Source organism: Lithobates pipiens, unplaced genomic scaffold, assembly GCF_037356315.1.
Source record: "Lithobates pipiens isolate NorthernLeopardFrog02 unplaced genomic scaffold, aLitPip1_a1.2 Scaffold_13, whole genome shotgun sequence".
Taxonomy (NCBI): domain Eukaryota; kingdom Metazoa; phylum Chordata; class Amphibia; order Anura; family Ranidae; genus Lithobates; species Lithobates pipiens.
In genome coordinates this window covers 533,444,963-533,467,350 of record NW_027507718.1, presented here as the reverse complement: position 1 = coordinate 533,467,350, position 22,388 = coordinate 533,444,963, and the positions used below count along the sequence as shown (strand labels likewise).

Genomic DNA, 22,388 nt, shown 5'->3' with positions numbered 1-22,388 from the left:
CCAGTGTGATCTCAGTACCCCAGTGTTCCCAATGTGATCTCAGTACCCCAGTGTGATCTCAGTACCCCAGTGTTCACAGTGTGATCTCAGTACCCCAGTGTTCCCAGTGTGATCTCAGTACCCCAGTGTTCCCAGTGTGATCTCAGTACCCCAGTGTTCCCAGTGTGATCTTTGTAGATAAAAGGTAAAAAATCTTGGCACAATCGTATGTCTGACCTTCACATGTGGAGGAACTTTAGTCACCCCCTCCAGTTCTTTGCCAGTCCTACCTCCCCCCAGTTCACATCCAGCATTGCCCTGACATGACCCACTGTCATCTCCTGTGTCCTGTGTTGCCATGTTGGGTCCGGGCATCACTGAGGATTTGGCTCCTCTTCCTAGTTCAGGCAGCACTGGTTCTGTCCCCACCTCCAGCTACATGGTTGGAACGTGAAGCCTCCTGAGATATGTGCTGTGTGTATCCCAGGAGCTTTCAGAACACAAAAGATGTAATTCTCACTAAGGCAAAAATGGTGCAAGGGGGGTGGTGGCAATTTTCAAAATTAAGAAAAAAAATAGGTGGAGAGTGTAATGATGCCTAGTGCATTGGATCGGTGAAGGGCTTCGTTAAATTCTGGGGACCCCTTAGTTACTTCCTTTTTTACACAATGGTTCTGGGACTCCCATATTTATACACAGAGATATGGAGAGGAGCGATGAGATACAACTATTGATGAGGAGGTGATGTCTATTTGTTCAAAAAGTCCTGATGGGCCGAGGCTTGTTTTTTGTCCAATGCTACAATCCTGGCACAATTCTGTCCCGGAATAAAGTAACTCCTGTATACACTGTAACACAAGAAGAGCAATGTAGTGTGATTGTTAACATAGTTTATTTCAGTGGTATTAAATATACAATATTCTCTTGTTTTGGTAATCAATCGTAGATGAATGTCTCTAAATTGGAATTATTGACCCCTGGGTGCTAATAAAATTCTCACATCTCTGTAGAGGTAGATTGGGATAAACGAAATTGTCACCTCATTGAGTCCCAAAGGAAGTCCGAGCCATTTCATTTACGAGCCCATCAGAGGACGAGGCCTTTGCACTTGGAAGGCCCCAAACCATCTGCAAGCCATTGCTTTGTGTCAAAGATCAGAGGAATATGTTTTATCTCTCATAAAAGCTAAATTATTAGTTGCAGAGAAATGAAAATAATTCCTTCTGATCGTACACACCTTGGGGTACGTGTTCATCTAAAAGTGTATATGTATTGTGTATGGAGAGAGGTCTCCAAGATGGTGGTATGGAGCCGAGTCGCGTCAGCCAAGCAGTGAGTGATCTTGTTGCGATTGGACTGACACACTGGTATCGGAAGTCCTATCCCTGACACGGCCATCAGAACCATTCATGGCCCATTGATTTTACCTCTGTCACTTCGGGACACAGAACCGTCCTGTGGGCTCAGAAAGGGAATACGTCCCAGGGTTCATTGGCTAAGGACTAAAGTCAAGCCCACATCCATATCTGAATAATCCTGAGATATGGGCGAGGTGATTCACATGGAGCCGGTCTAATTGGTGAACACTCCTGGCATGCTCCTGTGATAGGATAAACCTCAGTAAAGTTTATTTCAGTTTTTTTTTATCCATGTAGCACCCTGATGTTTAGGCCGGGTGGCTATTAAATTTATTTGCCAAGCAATAGTTGCCTTGGCCAATTGATAGGGGGTCAGCTGATTTTACCACAATTCTGGAGTTGCTGCACTTCTCTCTCCTGTTAATAGATGGCCGGGTATCTGGTGACATTAGATAAGACAAGGGCAAGGTCAGATTAAGAATGAATGTGGTATCTTAGCCAATGGACAGGGATTTTCTTGGATCTTGTTGGGAGAACCTATTTATTTGGGTGGGGTCAGGTGATCGGGGTTCTGTGCCACCTGGACGGCTGCCTGGGTGGACGTATGTTGTATTGCCCAGGCTGCTAGGCCAGAGTCTGAGGCCTATCCCGGGGACATTTGGCTGCTAGGCTGTCCGAGGGCCTATCCAGAACCAAGAAAGCAGCACAGGGTTGTGATTGCGGCCGGAAGTCCAACCAGAGGTGAAGGTTCTGACAGCCGGAGATCCTGTCGTGGTTGGAGGTAGAGGGATAGCTTTCGCCAGTAAGGGACCAACCACCTTATTACCAGGGACCACAGTCAGTAGCTGAAGCAAGTACCAGAGCAGTATTCTTACCAACCGGGGATGGTGAAAAATTGGAAAACGTCAGCAGATGTCATGCCAGGGACCCAACCAGTGGAGGTGACGCTTGTGGAGCAATATTATGTGCCAAGCCAGGGACAGAGTAGACCAGTGGAGGTGACGCTTGTGGAGCAATATTGTGTGCCAAGCCAGGGACAGAGTAGGCCAGTGGAGGTGACGCTTGTGGAGCAATATTGTGTGCCAAGCCAGGGACAGAGTAGGCCAGTGGAGGTGACGCTTGTGGAGCAATATTGTGTGCCAAGCCAGGGACAGAGTAGGCCAGTGGAGGTGACGCTTGTGGAGCAATATTGTGTGCCAAGCCAGGGACAGAGTAGGCCAGTGGAGGTGACGCTTGTGGAGCAATATTGTGTGCCAAGCCAGGGACAGAGTAGGCCAGTGGAGGTGACGCTTGTGAAGCAATATTGTGTGCCAAGCCAGGGACAGAGTAGGCTATTGGGGTGACGCTTGAGGAATATCTGAGAGGGCCAAGCTAGGGACCCAGCAGGGACATGGGGGTGATGTTTGAGGGTGATACTATGGGAGAAGATTGGAAGAGCTCAGGAGATCCAGTGGCAGTGGATCAGCGGGTCTAAAGTGATAGACTGGGAGCTCAGTTGAGTGAAGATCTGCAATAGTAGATTGCAGAAGAAATTTGTTTACAACTTTGTTAGAAACTGTTCAAGATTGTTGCCATAGGAGACAGCGGTCCTACTCATGCAGATGTGGTGTCCGGCTGGATGCCTTTCCCTGCATGGCTGTCTGCCTATAGAAGTCTTGGAGTCTGCCAATTACCATTGCAACTACTTAAGGGTGTCCTGGCCCTAACCCTCTCACCCAAAGTTCTGTTTAAAAGACAGTAAATCTCTTTGCTTACAAGAAGTGTCTGGTGCCCATCACTTCAGCTTATAATTATACCCACCATGCCGTGTAACCCACTCTGAACACAAGGAGGTCAGCTGTCCCTAACTCTAGAGGTCACCAGTAGGTCTCAGGGGTCTCTGGACCTTGATAAATCAGTTTTATTAGCCAATAGATTAACTGTGTATGTCCTTTTGTCTTTTCCATGTTTTTTTGCTTTGTACAGTAGCTAACAAAAGTAAGTACACCCCTCAGTGACATTTGTGTAAATCTTTTCTTCTCTCTTTTCATGTGACAACACTGAAGAAATGACACTTGTCTACAATGTAAAGTAGTGAGTGTACAGCTTGTATAACAGTGTAAATTTCCTGTCCCCTCAAAATAACTCCACACACAGCCATTAATGTCTAAACCGCTGGCAACAAAAGTCAGGACATCCCTAAGTGAAAATGTCCAAATTGGGCCCAATTGTGTTACAAGGTCTCCGGTGTGAATGGGGAGCAGGTGTGTTAAATTTGGTGTTATCGCTCTCACTCTCTCATACTGGTCACTGGAAGTCCAACATGGCACCTCATGGCAAAGAACTCTCCGAGGATCTGGAAAAAAAGAATTGTTGCTCTACATAAAGATGGCCTAGGCCAGGGATATGGAATTAGTGGACCTCCAGCTGTTGCAGAACTACAAGTCCCATGAGGCATAGCAAGACTCTGGTAGCCAAAAGCATGACACCCAGAGGCAGAGGCATGATGGGACTTGTAGTTTTGCAACAGCTGGAGGTCTGCTAATTGCATATACCTGGCCTAGGCTATAAAGAAGATTGCCAAGACCCTGAAACTGAGCTGCAGCACGGTGGCCAAGACCATACAGCGGTATAACAGGACAGGATCCACCCAGAACAGGCCTCGACATGGTCCACCAAAGAAGTTGAGGTCACGTGCTCAGCGTCATATCCAGAGGTTGTCTTTGGGAAATAGACGTATGAGTGCTGCCAGCATTGCTGCGGAGGTTGTAGGGGGGGGGTCAGCCTGTCAGTGCTCAGACCATACGCCGCACACTGCATCAAATTGGTCTGCATGGCTGTCATCCCAGAAAGAAGCCTCTTCTAAAGATGGTGCACAAGAAAGACCACAAACAGTTTGCTGAAGACAAGCAGACTAAGGAGATGGATTACTGGAACCATGTCCTGTGGTCTGATGAGACCAAGATAAAGGTATTTGGGTCAGATGGTGACTAGGGATGAGCTTCGAGTTCAACTCGAACATCGCTTGTTCGCCGAACAGTGAACAATTTGGGTTGTTCGCGGCAAATTCGAAAAGCCGCGGAACACCCTGTACAAGTCTATGGGAGAAATATAAAGTGCTAATTTTAAAGGCTAATATGCAGGTTACTGTCCTAAAAAGTGTTTGGGGACCCGGGTCCTGCCCCAGGGGACATGGATCAATGCAAAAAAAAGTTTTAAAAAACTGAAGTTTTTTCAGGAGCAGCGATTTTAATAATGATTAAAGTGAAACAATAAAAGTGTAATATTCCTTTAAATTTCGTACCTGGGGGGTGTCTATAGTATGCCTGTGAAGGGGCGCATGTTTCCTGTGCTTAGAACTGTCCCTGCACAAAGTGTCATTTCTGCAGGAAAAAAAAGTCATGTAAAATCACTCGCGGCTATAATGAATTGTCGGCTTCCGTAACATTAATTGAAAGTCATTGATAAAAAGAAAAAAAAAAAGCGTGGGGTTCCCCCAAATTCAATTACCAGGCCCTTCAGGTCTGGTATGGATATTAAGGGGAACCCTGCGTCAAATTTAAAAAAAAATGATGTGAGGTTCCCCCCAAATATACATACCAGACCCTTTATCCGAGCACGCAACCTGGCAGGCCGCAGGAAAAGAGGGGGGGGCGAGGGAGCGCCCCCCCCCCTGAACCGTACCAGGCCACATGCCCTTAACATTGGGAGGATGCTTTGGGGGTCTGTGACCCCTCAAAGCACCATGTCGCCATGTTGATGGGGACAAGGGCCTCATCCCCACAACCCTGGCCGGTGGTTGTGGGGGTCTGAGGGCGGGGGGCTTATCAGAATCTGGAAGCCCCCTTTAACAAGGGGACCCCCAGATCCCGCCCCCCTGTATGAAATGGTAAGGAAGTACAAAAGTACCCCTACCATTTCACAAAGAAAGTGTAAAGAAATGTTAAAAAACACACACACAGTTGGGAAAAGTCCTTTATTAAAAATAAAAAAAATAAAAAAAGATTCCAGCAGTGGTAATCCACTCTTGCTATCCAGCGATGGATGATCATCTCTCCGGGGTCCAGCGATGGATGATCTGATCCAGCGACGGGTGATCCCTCCCTCCAGTGCATCCATCCTGTCTCCACCGGGGACACTGCGGGGGTCCCGGCAGCCTGACGGGTCTTAGCTGACCCCGCCCCCTCTGACGCAAGGGGAAATCCGGGCTTCCCCAGTGACGTGCCGGTGACCCCGCCCCCTCTGATGTAACACAGGTTTCCGTTACATCAGAGGGGGCGGGGTCACCCGTACATCACTGGGGAAGCCTGGGTTTTCCCTTGTGTCAGAGGGAGGTGGGGTCAGGTGACGGGTGGCCCCGTCCTCCTCAGCTAAGACCTGTCAGGCTACCAGGATTCCCGCAGTGTCTCCATGGAGACAGGATAGATGCACTGGAGGGAGAGATCACCCATCGCTGGATCAGATCAGCCATCGCTGGACCCCGGAGAGATGATCATCCATCGCTGGATAGCAAGAGTGGATTACCACCGCTGGAATCTTTTTTATTTTTTTATTTTTTAATAAAGGACTTTTCCCAACGGTGTGTGTGTGTTTTTTTAACAATTTTTGACACTTTCTTTGTGAAATGGTAGGGGTACTTTTGTACCCCCTTACCATTTCAAACAGGGGGGCCGCAGACCCCCACAACCACCGGCCAGGGTTGTGGGGATGAGGCCCTTGTCCTCATCAACATGGCGACATGGTGCTTTGAGGTGTCACAGACCCCCAAAGCATCCTCCCAATGTTGAGGGCATGTGGCCTGGTACGGTTCAGGAGGGGGGACACTCTCTCGTCCCCCCCTCTTTTCCTGCGGCCTGCCAGGTTGCGTACTCGGATAAAGGGTCTGGTATGGATATTTGGGGGGAACCCCACGTCATTTTTTTTTAAATTTGAGGCGGGGTTCTGGTAATTGAATCTGGGGGAACCCCACGTTGTTTTTTTTTATCAATGAGTGTTCTCTGTATTACGGGAGCCGACAATTCATTATAGCCGCGAGTGATTTTAAATGACTTTTTTTTCCTGCAGAAATGACACTTTGTGCAGGGACAGTTCTAAGCAGGGGAAACATGCGCCCCTTCACAGGCATACTATAGACACCCCCCAGGTACAAAATTTAAAGTAATATTAAACTTTTATTGTTTCACTTTAATCATTATTAAAATCACTGCTCCCGAAAAAACTACCATTTTTAAAACTTTTTTTGCATTGATCCATGTCCCCTGGGGCAGGTCCCGGGTCCCCAAACACTTTTTAGGACAATAACTTGTATATAAGCCTCTAAAATTAGCACTTTAGATTGTGAACGTTCGAGTCCCATAGACTTTAATAGGGTTCTAAAGTTCACACGAAGTTTAGGTCTATTCGCAGGTTCTGGTGCAAACCGAACAGGGGGGTGTTCAGCTCATCCTTACTGGTGACAAGCGTGTGTGGGGTCAACCAGGTGAGGAGGACAAAGACAAGTGTGTCTTGTCTACAGTCAGGCATGGTGGTGGGAGTGTCATGGTCTGGGGCTGCATGAGTGCTGCCGGCACTGGGGAGCTACAGATCATTGAGGGGACCATGAATGCCAACATGTACTGTGACATACTGAAGCAGAGCATGATCCTCTCCCTTCAGAGACTGGACCGCAGGGCAGTATTCCAACATGATAACCACCCCAAACACACCTCCAACACCACCACTGCCTTGCTAAAGAAGCTGAGGGTAAAGGTGATGGACTGGCCAAGCATGTCTCCAGACCTAAACCCTATTGATCTTCTGTGGGACATCCTCAAATGGAAGGTGGAGGAGGGGAAGGTCTCCAACATCCACCAGCTCCGTGATGTCATCATGGAGGAGGGGAAGAGGACTCCAGTGGTGACCTGTGAAGCTCTGGTGATCTCCATGCCCAAGAGGGTGAAGGCAGTGCTGGAAAATAATGGCGGCCACACAAAATATTGACACTTTGGGCCCAATGTGGACATTTTCACTTAGGGGTGACTTTTGTTGCCAGCGGTTTAGACATTAATGGCTGTGTGTTGAGTTATTTTGAGGGGACAGGAAATTTACACTGTTATACAAGCTGTACACTCACTACTTTACATTGTAGACAAGTGTCATTTCTTCAGTGTTGTCACATGAAAAGAGAGAAGAGGGGTGTACTTACTTTTGTGAGATACTGTATATATTTTATGTACAGCCCACTTTTGGGATATTAAATGATAAAATTAATGAGTGTCTCCTATGTACTAATCTAGGACTTGTATCCCTGGAGAGATAGTTGCATTGTAGTGTGTATGTGCTCGCTCCAAGTTCCTTGCCAATCTGTATGCAATTGTGTGTTGACAGACTGCATGCAGATTGTAAGCTATCAAATCTGCCAGACGGAGATCTGTGTGTGTATGGTTGTGTAGCAGACTAGTCAGGAGACAAATGGCTAGGTGGTGGCAATCTCCTGTGAGTCATGTGTCTGGTGTGGGGTTGCACGGATTCTAGCTCACAGGATAGCCTGATGAATCCTAGAAGTGTGTATAAATTGCTAGACTGCTCCCCAACCCTTAGAGTGAATCAGATTAAATGTAAGATTTGTATCTATCTGTCTGTGTGTGGTCGGCCAGTTACTTGGAGTGGAGTCTCCATCTAGTGGTGGCCAGCGGTAGTGCGGGCTGTTAAAAGTGTATCACAGCCAGTCTTAGAAGTAAGCTCCCTAAGCTCCCCCTCATACCCTTCTACCTCAGTCAAGCGCCTCACCTCCTGTTGCTAGCTACAACGGGCTTGCCTGCCTTGACAATTATATTGGTTTGTACATAATTGTATTACTTTGTTATGCAGTGGGGTGCACTAATTAATTTGTTGGGAAGTGGAGATTGTGTATTTAGGAGTGCTGCCCTTTATTTATTGATTTTCAGTACCAAATCTGAGCTCTATATGGCAGCAGAGAACCTATCCTTTGTGTTCCCTGCAGTCCCTAATACAATCTGCAAAACCAGATCTGAGCTCTAGGTGGCAGCAAAGTTTCCATGCTTTTTCCCTTTTATGCTCCCCGCAGTCCTTGTCAAGCATCACAATACCTGATCTAAGCTCTAGGTGGCAGCAGAGTGTCCATCCTGTGCTTCTGTGTTATCCACAGTCCCTGTCAAGCAGTTCAATACCTTATCTGAGCTCCAGATGGCAGCAGAGTGTCCATCCTGTGCCTTTTTTAACCACAGTCCTTGTCAAGCAATGCAATACCTGATCTGAGCTCTAGGTGGCAGAAGAGTGTCCATCCTGTGCCTCTGTGTTATCCACAGTCCTTGTAAACAGTGCAATACCTTATCTGAGCTCTAGGTGGCAGCAGAGTGTCCATCCTGTGCTTCTGTGTTATTCACAGTCCTTGTAAAGCATCGCAATACCTGATCTGAGCTCTAGGTGGCAGCAGAGTGTCCATCCTGTGCCTCTGTGTTATTCACAGTCCTTGTCAAGCATCGCAATACCTGATCTGAGCTCTAGGTGGCAGCAGAGTGTCCATCCTGTGCTTCTGTGTTATCCACAGTCCTTGTAAACAGTGCAATACCTTATATGAGCTCTAGGTGGCAGCAGAGTGTCCATCCTGTGCTTCTGTGTTATCCACAGTCCTTGTCAAGCATCGCAATAGCTGATCTGAGCTCTAGGTGGCAGCAGAGTGTCCATCCTGTGCCTCTGTGTTATTCACAGTCCTTGTAAAGCATCACAATACCTTATCTGAGCTCTAGGTGGCAGCAGAGTTTCCATCCTGTGCCTCTGTGTTATTCACAGTCCTTGTAAAGCATCACAATACCTTATCTGAGCTCTAGGTGGCAGCAGAGTGTCCATCCTGTGCCTCTGTGTTATTCACAGTCCTTGTCAAGCATCGCAATACCTGATCTGAGCTCTAGGTGGCAGCAGGTTGCAAACTGCTTTATTAACCACTTGCCGCCCGCCCTATAGGCAAATGACGGTGGCAAAGTGGTTTCAAAATCCTGACTGGGCGCCATATAACGTCCTCAGGATTTTGAGACACTGCGCACCCCCGGGGGCGCACATCGTGGCGATCAGTCTGACACCCCGCAACTACGCTCTAGGTAAAGAGTCTCCGACAGAGACTCTTTACCACATGATCAGCTGTGTCCAATCACAGCTGATCACAGTGTAAATAGGAAGAGCCGGTGATCAGATTTTCCTCACTCGTGTCTGTCAGACGTGAGTAGAGGAGAGCCGATCGGCTGCTCCTCTGACGGGGGGGTCTGTGCTGATTGATTATCAGCGCAGCCCCCCTCCCGAGGATGCCCACACTGGACCACCAGGGGAGCCACCAGACTACCAGGGATGTCCAGCACCAGGTATGCCACCCTAGACCACCAGGGATGCCAGTCAGTGCCCACAATGGATGCCAATCAGTGCCCACAATGGGCATCACTGATTGGCATGCATTATTGTTTGGCACTGATTGACATCCATCAGTACAAAACAATACAATGCAATGCCGCCTATCAGTGCCCATCAGTGCCACCTATCAGTGCCCATCCTTGCCCATCTGTGCCGCCTATCCATGCCCATCTGTGCTGCCTATCCATGCCCATTCATGCCGCCTATCCATGCCAATATGTGCCAGCTATCAGTGCCAATTTGTGCCACCTATCAGTGCCCATCAGTGTCGCCTATCAGTGAACATATCAGTGCCCATCAATGCCACCTCATCAGTGCCACTTCATTGGTGCCACCTCATCAGTGCCCATCAGTCCCACCTTATCAGTGCCCATCAGTGCAGCCCATCAGTGCCCATCAGTGAAGGAGAAAACGTATTTACAAAGTTTTGAAACTGAAACAAAAAAAAAAAACATGTTTTTTTTTCGAAATTTTCGGTCTTTTTTTATTTGTTTAGCAAAAAATAAAAACCGCAGAGGTGATCAAATACCACCAAAAGAAAGCTCTATTTGTGGGAAAAAAATGATAAAAATCTCATTTGGGTACAGTGTAGCACGACCGCGCAATTGTCATTCAAAGTGCGACAGCGCTGAAAATTGGTCTGGGCAGGAAGGTGTATAAGTGCCCCCCGGTATTGAGGTGGTTAAAACCCAACTCCAGCTAAAAAAACATTGTGATGAAGGGTTATAACCTGCTCCTCTCCATGTTGTTCTCCCCTCACCCCTCACCCCTCTGTGCTGGAACTATAGGGGAACGATCAATCAACATTTTAGTGTCAGATTTTTTTCCCACTCTGCAGTCTCACTTACTTCGCTGCATTCTCACAGAGTGTCTATATTTGGCCACCACTGAACATCTGATAATGTTACAAAGAAACAGGAAGTAGGCGTTGAGTTTCTTTATATCTCATATACTGTAATTGTGTTTGTGGTACTGAGATCTGCTGTTCTCCTTTCTGTTCTCATTTCACATCACAGACCGTTCATCAGTGTCAGAGGGGCACCGCTGTCTCCTGGGGGTCCCTCTGTGTGTCATCGTCCAGCATGAGGGTCTCCGCTTTGATCTGGGGGTCCCTCTGCCTTATTGGTAAGTTTGGGAAGATTCATCAATACAGAAATATTAGGGGGGAGAGGGACATAGGGTGAGGGGATCCCCCGTTCATCAGTGTCCGGGATTAGGGTCCTCCTGTGATCTGGTTACTTCTCTTCATTAGTGTCTGTGATGAGGGTCTCTGTTGTGATTTGGGGTCCTTTTCCATATCAATGTTTGGGATTAGGATCTCTGCTTTGATCTGGGGGTCTCTCTCCTCATCATTGTCCAAGATAAAAACCTCTTCTGTGATCTGGGGTCCCTCTCTTCATCAGTGTCTGGGATTAGGGTTCCCAGTGTGATCTGGTGTTCCTCTCTTCATCCGTGTCTTGGATGAGGGGTTCCCACTGTGATCTGGGGTTCCTCTCTTTATCAGTGTCCGGGATTAGGGTCCCCCTGTGATCTGGTTACTTCTCTTCATCAGTGTCCTGGGTGAGGGGCTCTGCTGTGATCTGGGATCCCTCTGTTCATCAGTGTCCTGGGTGAGGGGCTGCACTGTGATCTGGGGTCCCTCTGTTCATCAGTGTCCTGGGTGAGGGGCTGCGCTGTTATCTGGGGTCCCTCTGTTCATCAGTGTCCTGGGTGAGGGGCTGCACTGTGATCTGGGGTCCCTCTCTTCATCAGTGTCCTGGGTGAGGGGCTCCGCTGTGATCTGGGGTCCCTCTCTTCATCAGTGTCTGGGATTAGGGTTCCCAGTGTGATCTGGTGTTCCTCTCTTCATCAGTGTCTTGGATGAGGGGCTCTGCTGTGATCTGGGGTCCCTCTGTTCATCAGTGTCCTGGGTGAGGGGCTGCACTGTGATCTGGGGTCCCTCTCTTCATCAGTGTCCCGGGTGAGGGGCTCCGCTGTGATCTGGGGTCCCTCTGTTCATCAGTGTCCTGGGTGAGGGGCTGCACTGTGATCTGGGGTCCCTCTCTTCATCAGTGTCCTGGGTGAGGGGCTCCGCTGTGATCTGGGGTCCCTCTCTTCATCAGTGTCTGGGATTAGGGTTCCCAGTGTGATCTGGTGTTCCTCTCTTCATCAGTGTCTTGGATGAGGGGCTCTGCTGTGATCTGGGGTCCCTCTGTTCATCAGTGTCCTGGGTGAGGGGCTGCACTGTGATCTGGGGTCCCTCTCTTCATCAGTGTCCCGGGTGAGGGGCTCCGCTGTGATCTGGGGTCCCTCTGTTCATCAGTGTCCTGGGTGAGGGGCTGCACTGTGATCTGGGGTCCCTCTGTTCATCAGTGTCCTGGGTGAGGGGCTGCGCTGTTATCTGGGGTCCCTCTGTTCATCAGTGTCCTGGGTGAGGGGCTGCACTGTGATCTGGGGTCCCTCTCTTCATCAGTGTCCTGGGTGAGGGGCTCCGCTGTGATCTGGGGTCCCTCTCTTCATCAGTGTCTGGGATTAGGGTTCCCAGTGTGATCTGGTGTTCCTCTCTTCATCAGTGTCTTGGATGAGGGGCTCTGCTGTGATCTGGGGTCCCTCTGTTCATCAGTGTCCTGGGTGAGGGGCTGCGCTGTGATCTGGGGTCCCTCTGTTCATCAGTGTCCCGGGTGAGGGGCTCCGCTGTGAGACCAGTCGCGGGTCACGCGGACTTGATCGCTGCGGGCATACCCGCGATCATCTCACGGGGCGGCTGAACGAGGAAATGCCGTTGTAAACAGCATCTCCCCGTTCTGCCTAGCAACTAGTGACGCTGATCTCTGCTCCATGTGATTGGAGCAGAGATCAGTGTTCACTAAATGAAAGCCCAGCCCCCCCAACAGTTAGTAACACGCCCCTAGGAACACCTAACCCCTTCACTGCCAGTGTCATTTACACAGGAATCAGTGCACTGATTGCTGTATAAATGACAATGGTCCCAAAAATGTGTCAAAAATGTCCGATGTGTCCGCCATAATGTCGCAGTTACAATAAAAAATTGATGATCGCCGCCATTACTAGTAAAAAAAAAAATGTATTAATAAAAATGCCATAAAACTATTCCTATTTTGTAAACGCTATAACTTTTGCGCAAACCAATCAATAATCGCTTATTGCGATTTTTTTTACCAAAAATATGTAGAAGAATACGTATCGGCCTAAACTGAGGGAAAAAAATGTTTTTTTATATATTTTTGGGGGATATTTATTATAACAAAAAGTAAAAAATAATGCGTTTTTTTCAAAATTGTCGCTCTATTTTTGTTTATAGCGCAAAAAATAAAAACCGCAGGGGTGATCAAATACCATCAAAAGAAAGCTCTATTTGTGGGGGAAAAAAGGACGTCAATTTTGTTTGGGAGCCACGCCGCACGACCGCGCAATTGTCAGTTAAATTGACGCAGTGCCGAAACGCAAAAAGTGCTCTGGACTTTAGCCAGCAAAATGGTCCGGTCTGAAAGTGGTTAAACAGGATAACAGCACGGCTCGTATCAAACACCCCCCCCCGGGGTGAGAACGTATGACGGCAGAAACTATACAGTTCAGAAGTGAAGATATAAACGTATGAGGATCTTGCATGCGATCGATCCGCTCACCATCAGCTGAATCAGATCTTCACTAATCAGCAGCCGCCTGCAGACATTCAGGAGCGATAATGTAACTCATGAGATACTCGTTACATTGTGTTTCATCTGCGCATTCTATCAGCTCTCTATTGTGAAATCTGTGGCAACATTTGTATCTTTTTTGAATGCTTTATATTTGCTGAAGAAACAAAACCGATTCCATGTAGCGTATTTAAAGCCGGTTGAATGATTGAGGTTTATATCAATTAACTGTTCGCTACAAACGCAACACCAACAGTACTATATATGGCAGACCGTTCCCCTTGTATAGAGGTTCTAAGCGAGGGGGGGGACTGTGCTTAAAGTGGGGTGCCCCCTAAAAAAAAAAAAAAATTAAAAGTCAGCAGCTACAAATACTGCAGCTGCTGACTTTTAATAATCAGACACTTACCTGTCCCAGGGTCCAGCGATGCGGGGGGAACCAAGCCCCCCCCCCCTCATTCCCCGCTCCGCTCGCAGCGCCGTCATTCGTACTGCGAAGCCACAGCCGGGCACCCACTGCGCATGCGCGAGCGGCGCAGGGCACCATGATACGCCGCACAGTCACCTGGGACACGTGACAGGTCCCAGGTGACTGTGTGGTGCCAAGGGGAAGTGATGTCACCAGCCCGGGCAAGGAAGAAAGCAGACTACGAGGGACCCCCCTAGCAACAGGTATTTAGAGGTGAGTAAAAATGTTTTTTTGTTTTTTTTTTCCAATTATTTTTTTTACTTTTTTTTAAGATTTTTAAAAAATTTTGTATTTTTTGGTGGCAACACCACTTTATCTACAGATCGTCTTGGGATGTCTAAATAAAATACTATTATTATATTTACAGAGAAAATCTGGACTGAGATCCTCAAGAAATCATTGGATTGCTCTTGTCAGATAGGTTTCTGTGGAGTATGAAGTGCTGTAAAGCGGCGGTGATATAACAGCCTCCGGCCTCGTCAGAGAGCCGCTTATCACATAGAATGTGAAGTAAATCTTTCCATTGATAAATAATAATTACTATATCCTCGATTATTGCTACCAAGGGGACCATACACATGCTGATTTCTCTTTATATAACCTTGCTTCATTTATAACTTCCATACTAGATGGTACATGGACATGTGTGTGGCCACAGAGGCGTCTTGTCCGTTCATTGTTACATGTATGTGATTTATGTGTCCTTCATGTCTGGTGTTGTCAGTGTGTATTATTCATCCCTTTCATGACTAAGGCCGCGTACAGACGATCAAATTGTCCGTCAAACTTAGTCCGGCAAACAATCCGGCGGATAGTCCGGCGGACTTTCTACCGAATGGACTTGGCCACACACGGAAACACACAGAAAGTCCGGCGTTTGTTAGCGCGATGACGTACAGCACATACGACGGGACTAGAAAAAGGAAGTTCAATAGCCAGTAGCCAATAGCTTCCGTCTCGTAGTTACTTCTGAGCATGCGTCATTCTTAGCCCTTATACACACGGGTCGGAGATTCCGACAACCAAATCCATCGGATTTTGTCCGAAACTGTTGCATACACACGGTCGAACGAAGTTGTCGGAAAATCCAATCGTTCAGAACGTGATGACGTTATTTCGTTACGATGGGACTACGTTCAGGCTAGTAGCCAATAGCTTTGGTCTAGGAATTTGATCTGAGCATGTGTGCCACTTTGTCCAATCGGAATTCTCTACACATGATCGGAGTCCTATCGGAGCATTTTGTCGGGAAATATTTCCGGCAAGTTGGAAAAGTTGGTCCATCAGATATTCCGATGGAAACAGTCCGATGCAGACCACACACAGTCGGAATATCCGATAAAACGCTCCGATCGGACACATTCCGATGGGATCTCCGATCGTGTGTACAAGGGCTTAGTCCGCCGGACTAGCATACTGACGAACGTATTGTCCGCTAAAAACCCAAGTCCAGCAGAAAGATTGGAGTGCAAAAATACTTTCTAAGTCCGCCGGACTTTACGCTGAGAAAGTCCGCTGAAGCCCACACACGATCGTATTGTCCGGTGAAATGCGTTTCGGCGGACTAAGTACGCCGGACAATTCGATCGTGTGTACGCGGCATAAGCCTATTTTTTGACATTTGGTGTTTACAAGTTAAAATCCAGATTTTTTGCTAGAAAATTACTTGGAACCCCCAAACATTATATATAGACCCTAGAGAATAAAACGGCGATTGTTGCAATATTTTATGTCACACGGTATTTGCGCAGCGGTGTTTTAAAAGCAACTTTTTGGGAAAAGGGACACTTTCATGAATTAAAAAAAAACAGTAAAATTAGCCCAATTTTTTTGTATAATGTGAAAGATGATGTTACGCCGAGTACGGTAAATAGATACCAAACATGTCACACTTTATAATTGCACGCACTCGTCAAATGACGACAACCTACGGTACCTAAAAATCTCAATAGGCGACGCTTTAAATTATTTTTTTTTACGGTTATCAGGTTAGAGTTACAGAGGAGGTCTAGTGCTAGAATTATTGCTCTCGCTCTGCATATTGCAGCGATGCCTCACATGTGTGATTTGAACACCGTTTACATATGCGGGCGCAACTTCCGTATGAGTTTTCTTTGCTGCGCGAGCTCACGGCGACGGGGGCACTTTAAAAAAATTGTTTTTTCCTTATTTATTTTAAAATGACTAAATGTTTTTTTTTTTTAAATGTGATCACTTTTATTGCTGTCACAAGGAATGTAAACATCCCTTGTGACAGTAATAGGTGGTGACAGGTACTCTTTATGGAGGGATCATGACGTCGCTTCCATGTTTACAATTAGGAGACTGGAATGAAGCCGCTTATGGCTTCATAACAGTCCCTGCCCAGCAGCCGGAGGCATCGGATCGTGTATCGGTGCTCCCGATTGAGCGTGAGCACCGGTAACAGCGGCGGGAGGCGGCGGGAGGCAACGGGAGGGGGGATGTCCCCTCCCGCTCCTCCGGCATAACAGCCGAGTGGCATTTAGCCGCATCGGTTGTTATGGCTGGATAGCCGATCGCCCACTGTGAAAAACGGTACCGGGATGATGCCTGCAGGTAGGGGCATCTTCCCGGTATAACCCCCGGAAGCCGAGTACGCACATCTGTGTCTCCACTGTGTTTGGGATTCAACTCATCATCGGTGTCTGGGATAAGGAGCTTAATTTTGATCTGGGGCCCCTCTCTTCATCAGTGTCCAGGATGAGGGGCTCCACTGTGATCGGGGGCTCCTTACTTCACCAGTGTCTGGGATGAGGGACTTCACTGGGGTCCCTCTGTTCATCAATATCTGGAATAAGGGGTTCCCCTGTCATCTGGGGTTCCCTCTGTTCATTGATGTCCAGGATGAGGGACTTCACTGTTATATGGGGTCCCTCTGTTCATCAGTGTCTGGGAGGAGGGACTTCACTGGGGTCCCTCTGTTCATCAGTGTCTGGGATGAGGGGTTTAACTCTGATCTGGGGTTCCCTCTATTCATTGATGTCCAGGATGAGGGACTTCACTGTTATATGGGGCCCCCCTGTTCATCAGGGTCTTCGATGAGGGACTCCACTGTTATATGGTGTCCCCCTGTTCATCAGTGTCTGGGATGAGGGGTTCCACTGTGATGTGGGGTTCCCTCTGTTCATTGATGTCCAGGATGTGGGACCTCACTGTTATATGGTGTCCCCCTGTTCATCAGTGTCTGGGATGAGGGGTTCCACTGTGATGTGGGGTTCCCTCTGTTCATTGATGTCCAGGATGTGGGACCTCACTGTTATATGGGGCCCCCCTGTTCATCAGGGTCTTCGATGAGGGACTCCACTGTTATATGGGGTCGCTCTGTTCATCAGTGCCTGGGAGGAGGGACTTCACTGGGGTCCCTCTGTTCATCAGTGTCTGGGATGAGGGGTTTAACTCTGATCTGGGGTTCCCTCTGTTCATTGATGTCCAGGATGTGGGACCTCACTGTTATATGGGGCCCCCCTGTTCATCAGGGTCTTCGATGAGGGACTCCACTGTTATATGGTGTCCCCCTGTTCATCAGTGTCTGGGATGAGGGGTTCCACTGTGATGTGGGGTTCCCTCTGTTCATTGGTGCCCAGGATGAGGTTCTCCACTGTTATCTAGGCCCCCTCTTCATTAGTGTCCTAGGTGAGGGGCCCTGCTGTTATCTGGGGTCTCTCTGTTCATTAATGTCCAGGAAGAGTGTGCCCACTGTGATCTGGAGTTCCCCTTACAGTGTTACCCCCTGTAGAAGCCCCTGTAGTGGTAGTAGCCCAGTAGTAGTAGCGTTATATCAAAGGAAACAGGCACTGAACGAGTCAGTAAAGGCAAACTTCATACATTGTCACCTGATATGGTTGGTAACGAAGTGAGGATAGAAATGGAGTAACAATGGTAATCACAAGATTCAGCTTACAGGGTGTCACTTGGCATCCAGATCAGCGATGCCACCTAAAGTGCAGCAGTGAGCAGTAATAAAGCTTAATTTATCAACCACATGAACTATACTGCCAAAGGGCATTGATGGTGACTATGCTAGTCCTCTCCATGAAATGAAGGAGATGGGAGAAGGGAATAAAGAGGACTCGCAGGATGGTTTTGCGGAAGGGGCAGTCCTTATGTTGTTCTTTTGCTAGCTATCGTTGGGGCCCTTTAAGAAGCATTGGTGCATGCAACGTCAGTTTTAGTAAACCAATATGCAGTAAGAGTGCGATATAGGTGCATTACAAGGGCAGTATAGGCGTGGTGAAGACACATGAAGAGCCCTTTCTCACTAGTATGCGGTTGCGGGAAACCCGCGCTGTGTGTCAGTTTCCTGCACCGCATTCAAATTGCATTGTATCAGTGCAAATTTAACAACACCCCAAACACAGGTCACAAATGCAGTGTGTTTGCCCACACCGGATCACATTTAACAAATATACCATGTGATCCGGTTACAGTGCGTTTCCAAACATAGTGCATGCTCTACTTTTGGTGTGGTGCGGTTGGGTTTCAGTTCATTTGAAATGCATGTGAATCGCACAGGAACACGCAGCGAGATCCTTTGCCATTCCCATGCATTTCCTAATGTGAATGGGCCCTAAGGGCTGGTTCACACTTGCTTCAATATGTAGCATTGGATGCACTGTGTTTTCCCCCTTTCAAAAATGATCTCCCATGTCGCTTTCTTGGTGCTTCAAAGTGTCTCCAAAGCCTCCATAGAAGTCTATGACAACGCTTTCTTACAGCACCTGCAGCATTTGAGGGGCTTTTATTCAGTGTTTTAGAGGTTCTGCAGGTATGAGATATCCCAGGATGCACTGGGAAATCAACAAGCGAAGCGGAAAGAGTTCATCAGCAGTCACTTCTGGTTCATGTGTCTGTATTCTGGGAGTGTCTGGTGCAGACGTCACATCTGGTGTGCAGCGTGGACCAGCAGGGTGGTGAGCGGGGTCCGCACTGGTGCGGGACAACTGAGAACGCTATAGCAGAGGGTGAGTGGGGACAGAAGAGAGAAGACTGAGCTGCAGAGGATCAGCAGAGCTGGGGGACTAGAGCAGGAGAAACTAGCAGCTGCCCCATGTCTTAATTAGCATGGGACCAATATAGTGGGAGATGAGCAGGGGCTGGAAAGAGAGAGGACTTAGTGGTGGAGAATCAGCAGAGCTGGGGGGGACCAGGGTGGGAGAGACTAGCAGATGTCACAAAGGGAGTAATATAGTGGGAGATGAGCGGGGACTGGAGAGAGAGGAGGATCAGCAAAACAAAGGTTTAACAGAGCCAGGTGGGGGATACCACTGAGTGTGGGATCAGAAGAGCTGGGGGTTACTTACTTTTCAGTGGAGGATAATTAGAGATGGAGGTTACTAATGAGCGGGGGATCAGCAGAGCTGGGGGTTACTACTGAGTGAGGGATCAGAAGAGCTGGGAATTACTACTGTGTGGGGGATCAGAAGAGCTGCGGGTTACTTACTACTCAGGGGAGGATACGTAGAGATGGAAGTTACTAATGAGTGGGGGATCAGCAGAGCTGGGGTTTACTACTGAGTGGGGGATCGGAAGAGCTGAGGGGTTACTTACTATTCAGTAGAGGATAAGTATAGCTAGAGGTTACTACTGAGTGAGTGATCAGCAGAGCTGGGGGTACTACTAGGGTTGCCACCTCATCCCTTAAACCCAAACAAATATGAATTACACGGGTTCTGAGGCAAATTTAATACAGATAAGACACCAAGTGATTGTAATTACCACCTTAATCAGCCCCAGAACCTGTGTAATTAATATGTGTTTTGGTTCAAAGCAAGCTTTCTCAACCTTCTAACCCTACAGGAACCCCCAAAAATATTTGTTATGTCTCGAGGAACCTTTCCTAAAACCAAATCATCAGGGCTCAATAGGAACAATGCTCCTTCTATCGGTGGTCAATAGGAAGAACGCCCCCCCCCCCCTTAAAGCGGTGTTCCGAATGCCACCCTTAAAGACAGCTAAAAGGATATTTGGTGTCACGCTGCTGGCTTTGCTAAGTGGTGCTGAACCTTGAAATCTGTAGACACCATCAAATAGGTGGTTCATCAGCCACAGCTCAAAGATCCCTTAGCAACCTCTGGAGGAACCCCGGGGTTCCACAGAACCCTGGTTGAGAATGGCTGGCTTAAAGGGATGAGGTGGCGACCCTAGGTACTATTGAGGTATGGATCTGCTGAACAAGGGAACTAATGAGCTGGCGATGAGCGGGGTCCTTCATGCGTCTCCTGCCTCCGATGGCGGCGCCTGTCATTTCAGCCAATCAGGTGACAGGTAACAGACCCCAGTGCCTGATTGGTGGAGAGGCGGTTCCGTGTTAGGAAAGCGAATAGTTATTCGCTTTCCTAACACAGCTGAGTGGACTGCAAGCGCCAAGTGTGACACTCGCAGTTCACCTATTTTGCAGCCTTACTTACCAGCTCCACTCGGGCCGTGCTTTCCACGGAGCTTCTGACGTCACTTCCGGTTTCCCTCCGGCACAGGGAAACCGGAATTAACGTCTTAACTTGAAGAACAAAGCACCACGGGTGGAAGTTGTTCGGCGCGATGGAATGCGCCACAAGGCAGGTAAAAATCCTGTAATTGAAGCGCCTCGTCTCCAATCTCGTGATTGCATTGACGTGGCGCTTCCCATAGTGCACTGTGTCCGGCGCCCAATACACATTGCCCTTAAAATACATTTTTTTTCTATTCTTTTAATTTTTTTAAAGGGCCTTTTTTATGGCTGGGGGGGCTGCGCCTTTGGCCCCCTATGGGCGGGCCGCCGCTGTTCAGAACGCATGCACCGATGATGTAACTGGCAGCAAGTTTAGGAGATATTCATTGAACCTACAGATAAGCCTTATAAGCTTACCTGTATGTAAAAATGACCAAGCAGGGTTTACTACAGCTTTAACGAAGGAAATATCTCCTGTTTCTGTAGACCAGCACGTGGCTACACCCTTGTGGTTGGTGTCCAGCATACTGGGCACTGCTGCAAACTGGGGGCCCCTCTGTTCATAAATGAATGCTAGGATGGGGTTGGTGGGGTGGGTTTCCCTGAGAACAAAGCACAGCCAACATTTGACACGTTTCACTGACAGCATAATGACCACATACACTTCAACCATATCTAGCCATGCCCCCTTAGGGGTTGCTGTGTGTAGTGGTTCACCCTGCCCAGCCAGACATCCATCCCAGACACTCGGAGACAGAAAACCAGTCCATTGCTTGTTTCGTTTATTTGAGGGGGATTAAACTTGGATAGGGATTTGGGAATTATGGGATGCCCAGGAAAATTTAGTGCAAAGTTGCTAAGGACTCCTATATACACTCCTGTATATCCGTTTCACTCTTCTCTCTCCAGCACTTCACTTGCTGCAGACTATTCCTCCACCGGCACTTCACTTGCTGCAGACTATTCCTCCTCCAGCACTTCCCTTGCTGCAGACTATTCCTCCTCCAGCACTTCCCTTGCTGCAGACTATTCCTCCACCGGCACTTCCCTTGCTGCAGACTATTCCTCCACCGGCACTTCCCTTGCTGCAGACTATCACTCCTCCAGACTAGCTAGCTCTGCATGGGTAGGCCTGACGCTACTTCTGCCAGACCTCGCTAAACTGCCTTTTGCGGGCAGGGACCTCAGGCCCCTGTGGTGTAGAATAATCCAGATGCTAGCTGTCCTCTGCTCAGCTACCACTCCCAGATAGCTCTCTTCAGGCCCTGCCAGCCAGCCTGGCTGCACAGACCCCTTTCCACTGCCCTTCTCCACAGTCCTCTCTCCACTGGTTCTGCACCCATCAAACTGGAATCTCCCAGTTCTCTCAGATGTGCCTCCCCAGTCCTCCCAACTACGCTCACTCACCAGCCCTCCTGGTTGCGACCATGGAGACTCTTATGCCGTGTACACACAATCGGATTTTCCGACAACAAATGTTGGATGTGAGATTTTTGACGAAAAGTCCGACCGTGTGTAGGCTCCATCAGACAATTGTTGTCGGATTTTCCGCCAACGAATGTTGGCTAGCAGATTCTCAAACTTTCCTCCAAAAAATGTGTGTTGTCGGACTTTCTGAACGTGTGTAACACAAGTCAGTCGGACAAAAGTCCACGCATGCTTGGAATCAAGTACGAGGCGGAAGCGCTCTTCTTGTAAAACTAGCGTTGGTAATGGAGATATCCCGTACCTCTTGTACATCACTACGTTCGTGATTGTTGGCCAACATTTGTTTGACCGTGTGTATGCAAGAAAAATTGGCGCCAACATCCTACGAACAAAAATCCACGGTTTTGTTGTCGGAAAGTCCGATCGTGTGTACGCGGCATTACAGTGTTCTCTCCCACATTCCTCTTTCCTGCTCTCTCATGTGTCTCTGTTTTCAGGATTTCTTCACTCCTCCGGGATGCACCCGAGCCCCAGCCCAGGGTCTCCAGCCCCCCAGACTGGGGAGCTCCCCGTGGGCCCAACAGCCTCCACACCCTCTCACTCCATCTCTTCCACCCGACAAATCCTCCCCAGCTGGGCTGAGCCCAGGTATTTAAGAAGGCCTGCCCTCTGCCAATCCAAGTTGGGGA

General features: G+C 48.3%; 1 protein-coding gene across 3 annotated transcripts in view; it reads left to right on the top strand.

Annotated features, from left to right (window-relative positions):
• The first annotated feature begins 10,691 nt into the window (after nucleotides 1-10,691).
• LOC143975706 (uncharacterized) overlaps nucleotides 10,692-22,388 on the top strand; it is a 90,801-nt gene continuing 79,104 nt past the window's right edge. For all 3 annotated transcript variants that reach the window (XM_077478206.1, XM_077478204.1, XM_077478203.1), the window contains exon 1: nucleotides 10,692-10,841. In XM_077478206.1, the coding sequence (XP_077334332.1) occupies nucleotides 10,799-10,841 (43 nt within the window). In that variant the 5' untranslated portion in view covers nucleotides 10,692-10,798. The remainder of the gene's footprint in view (nucleotides 10,842-22,388) is intronic.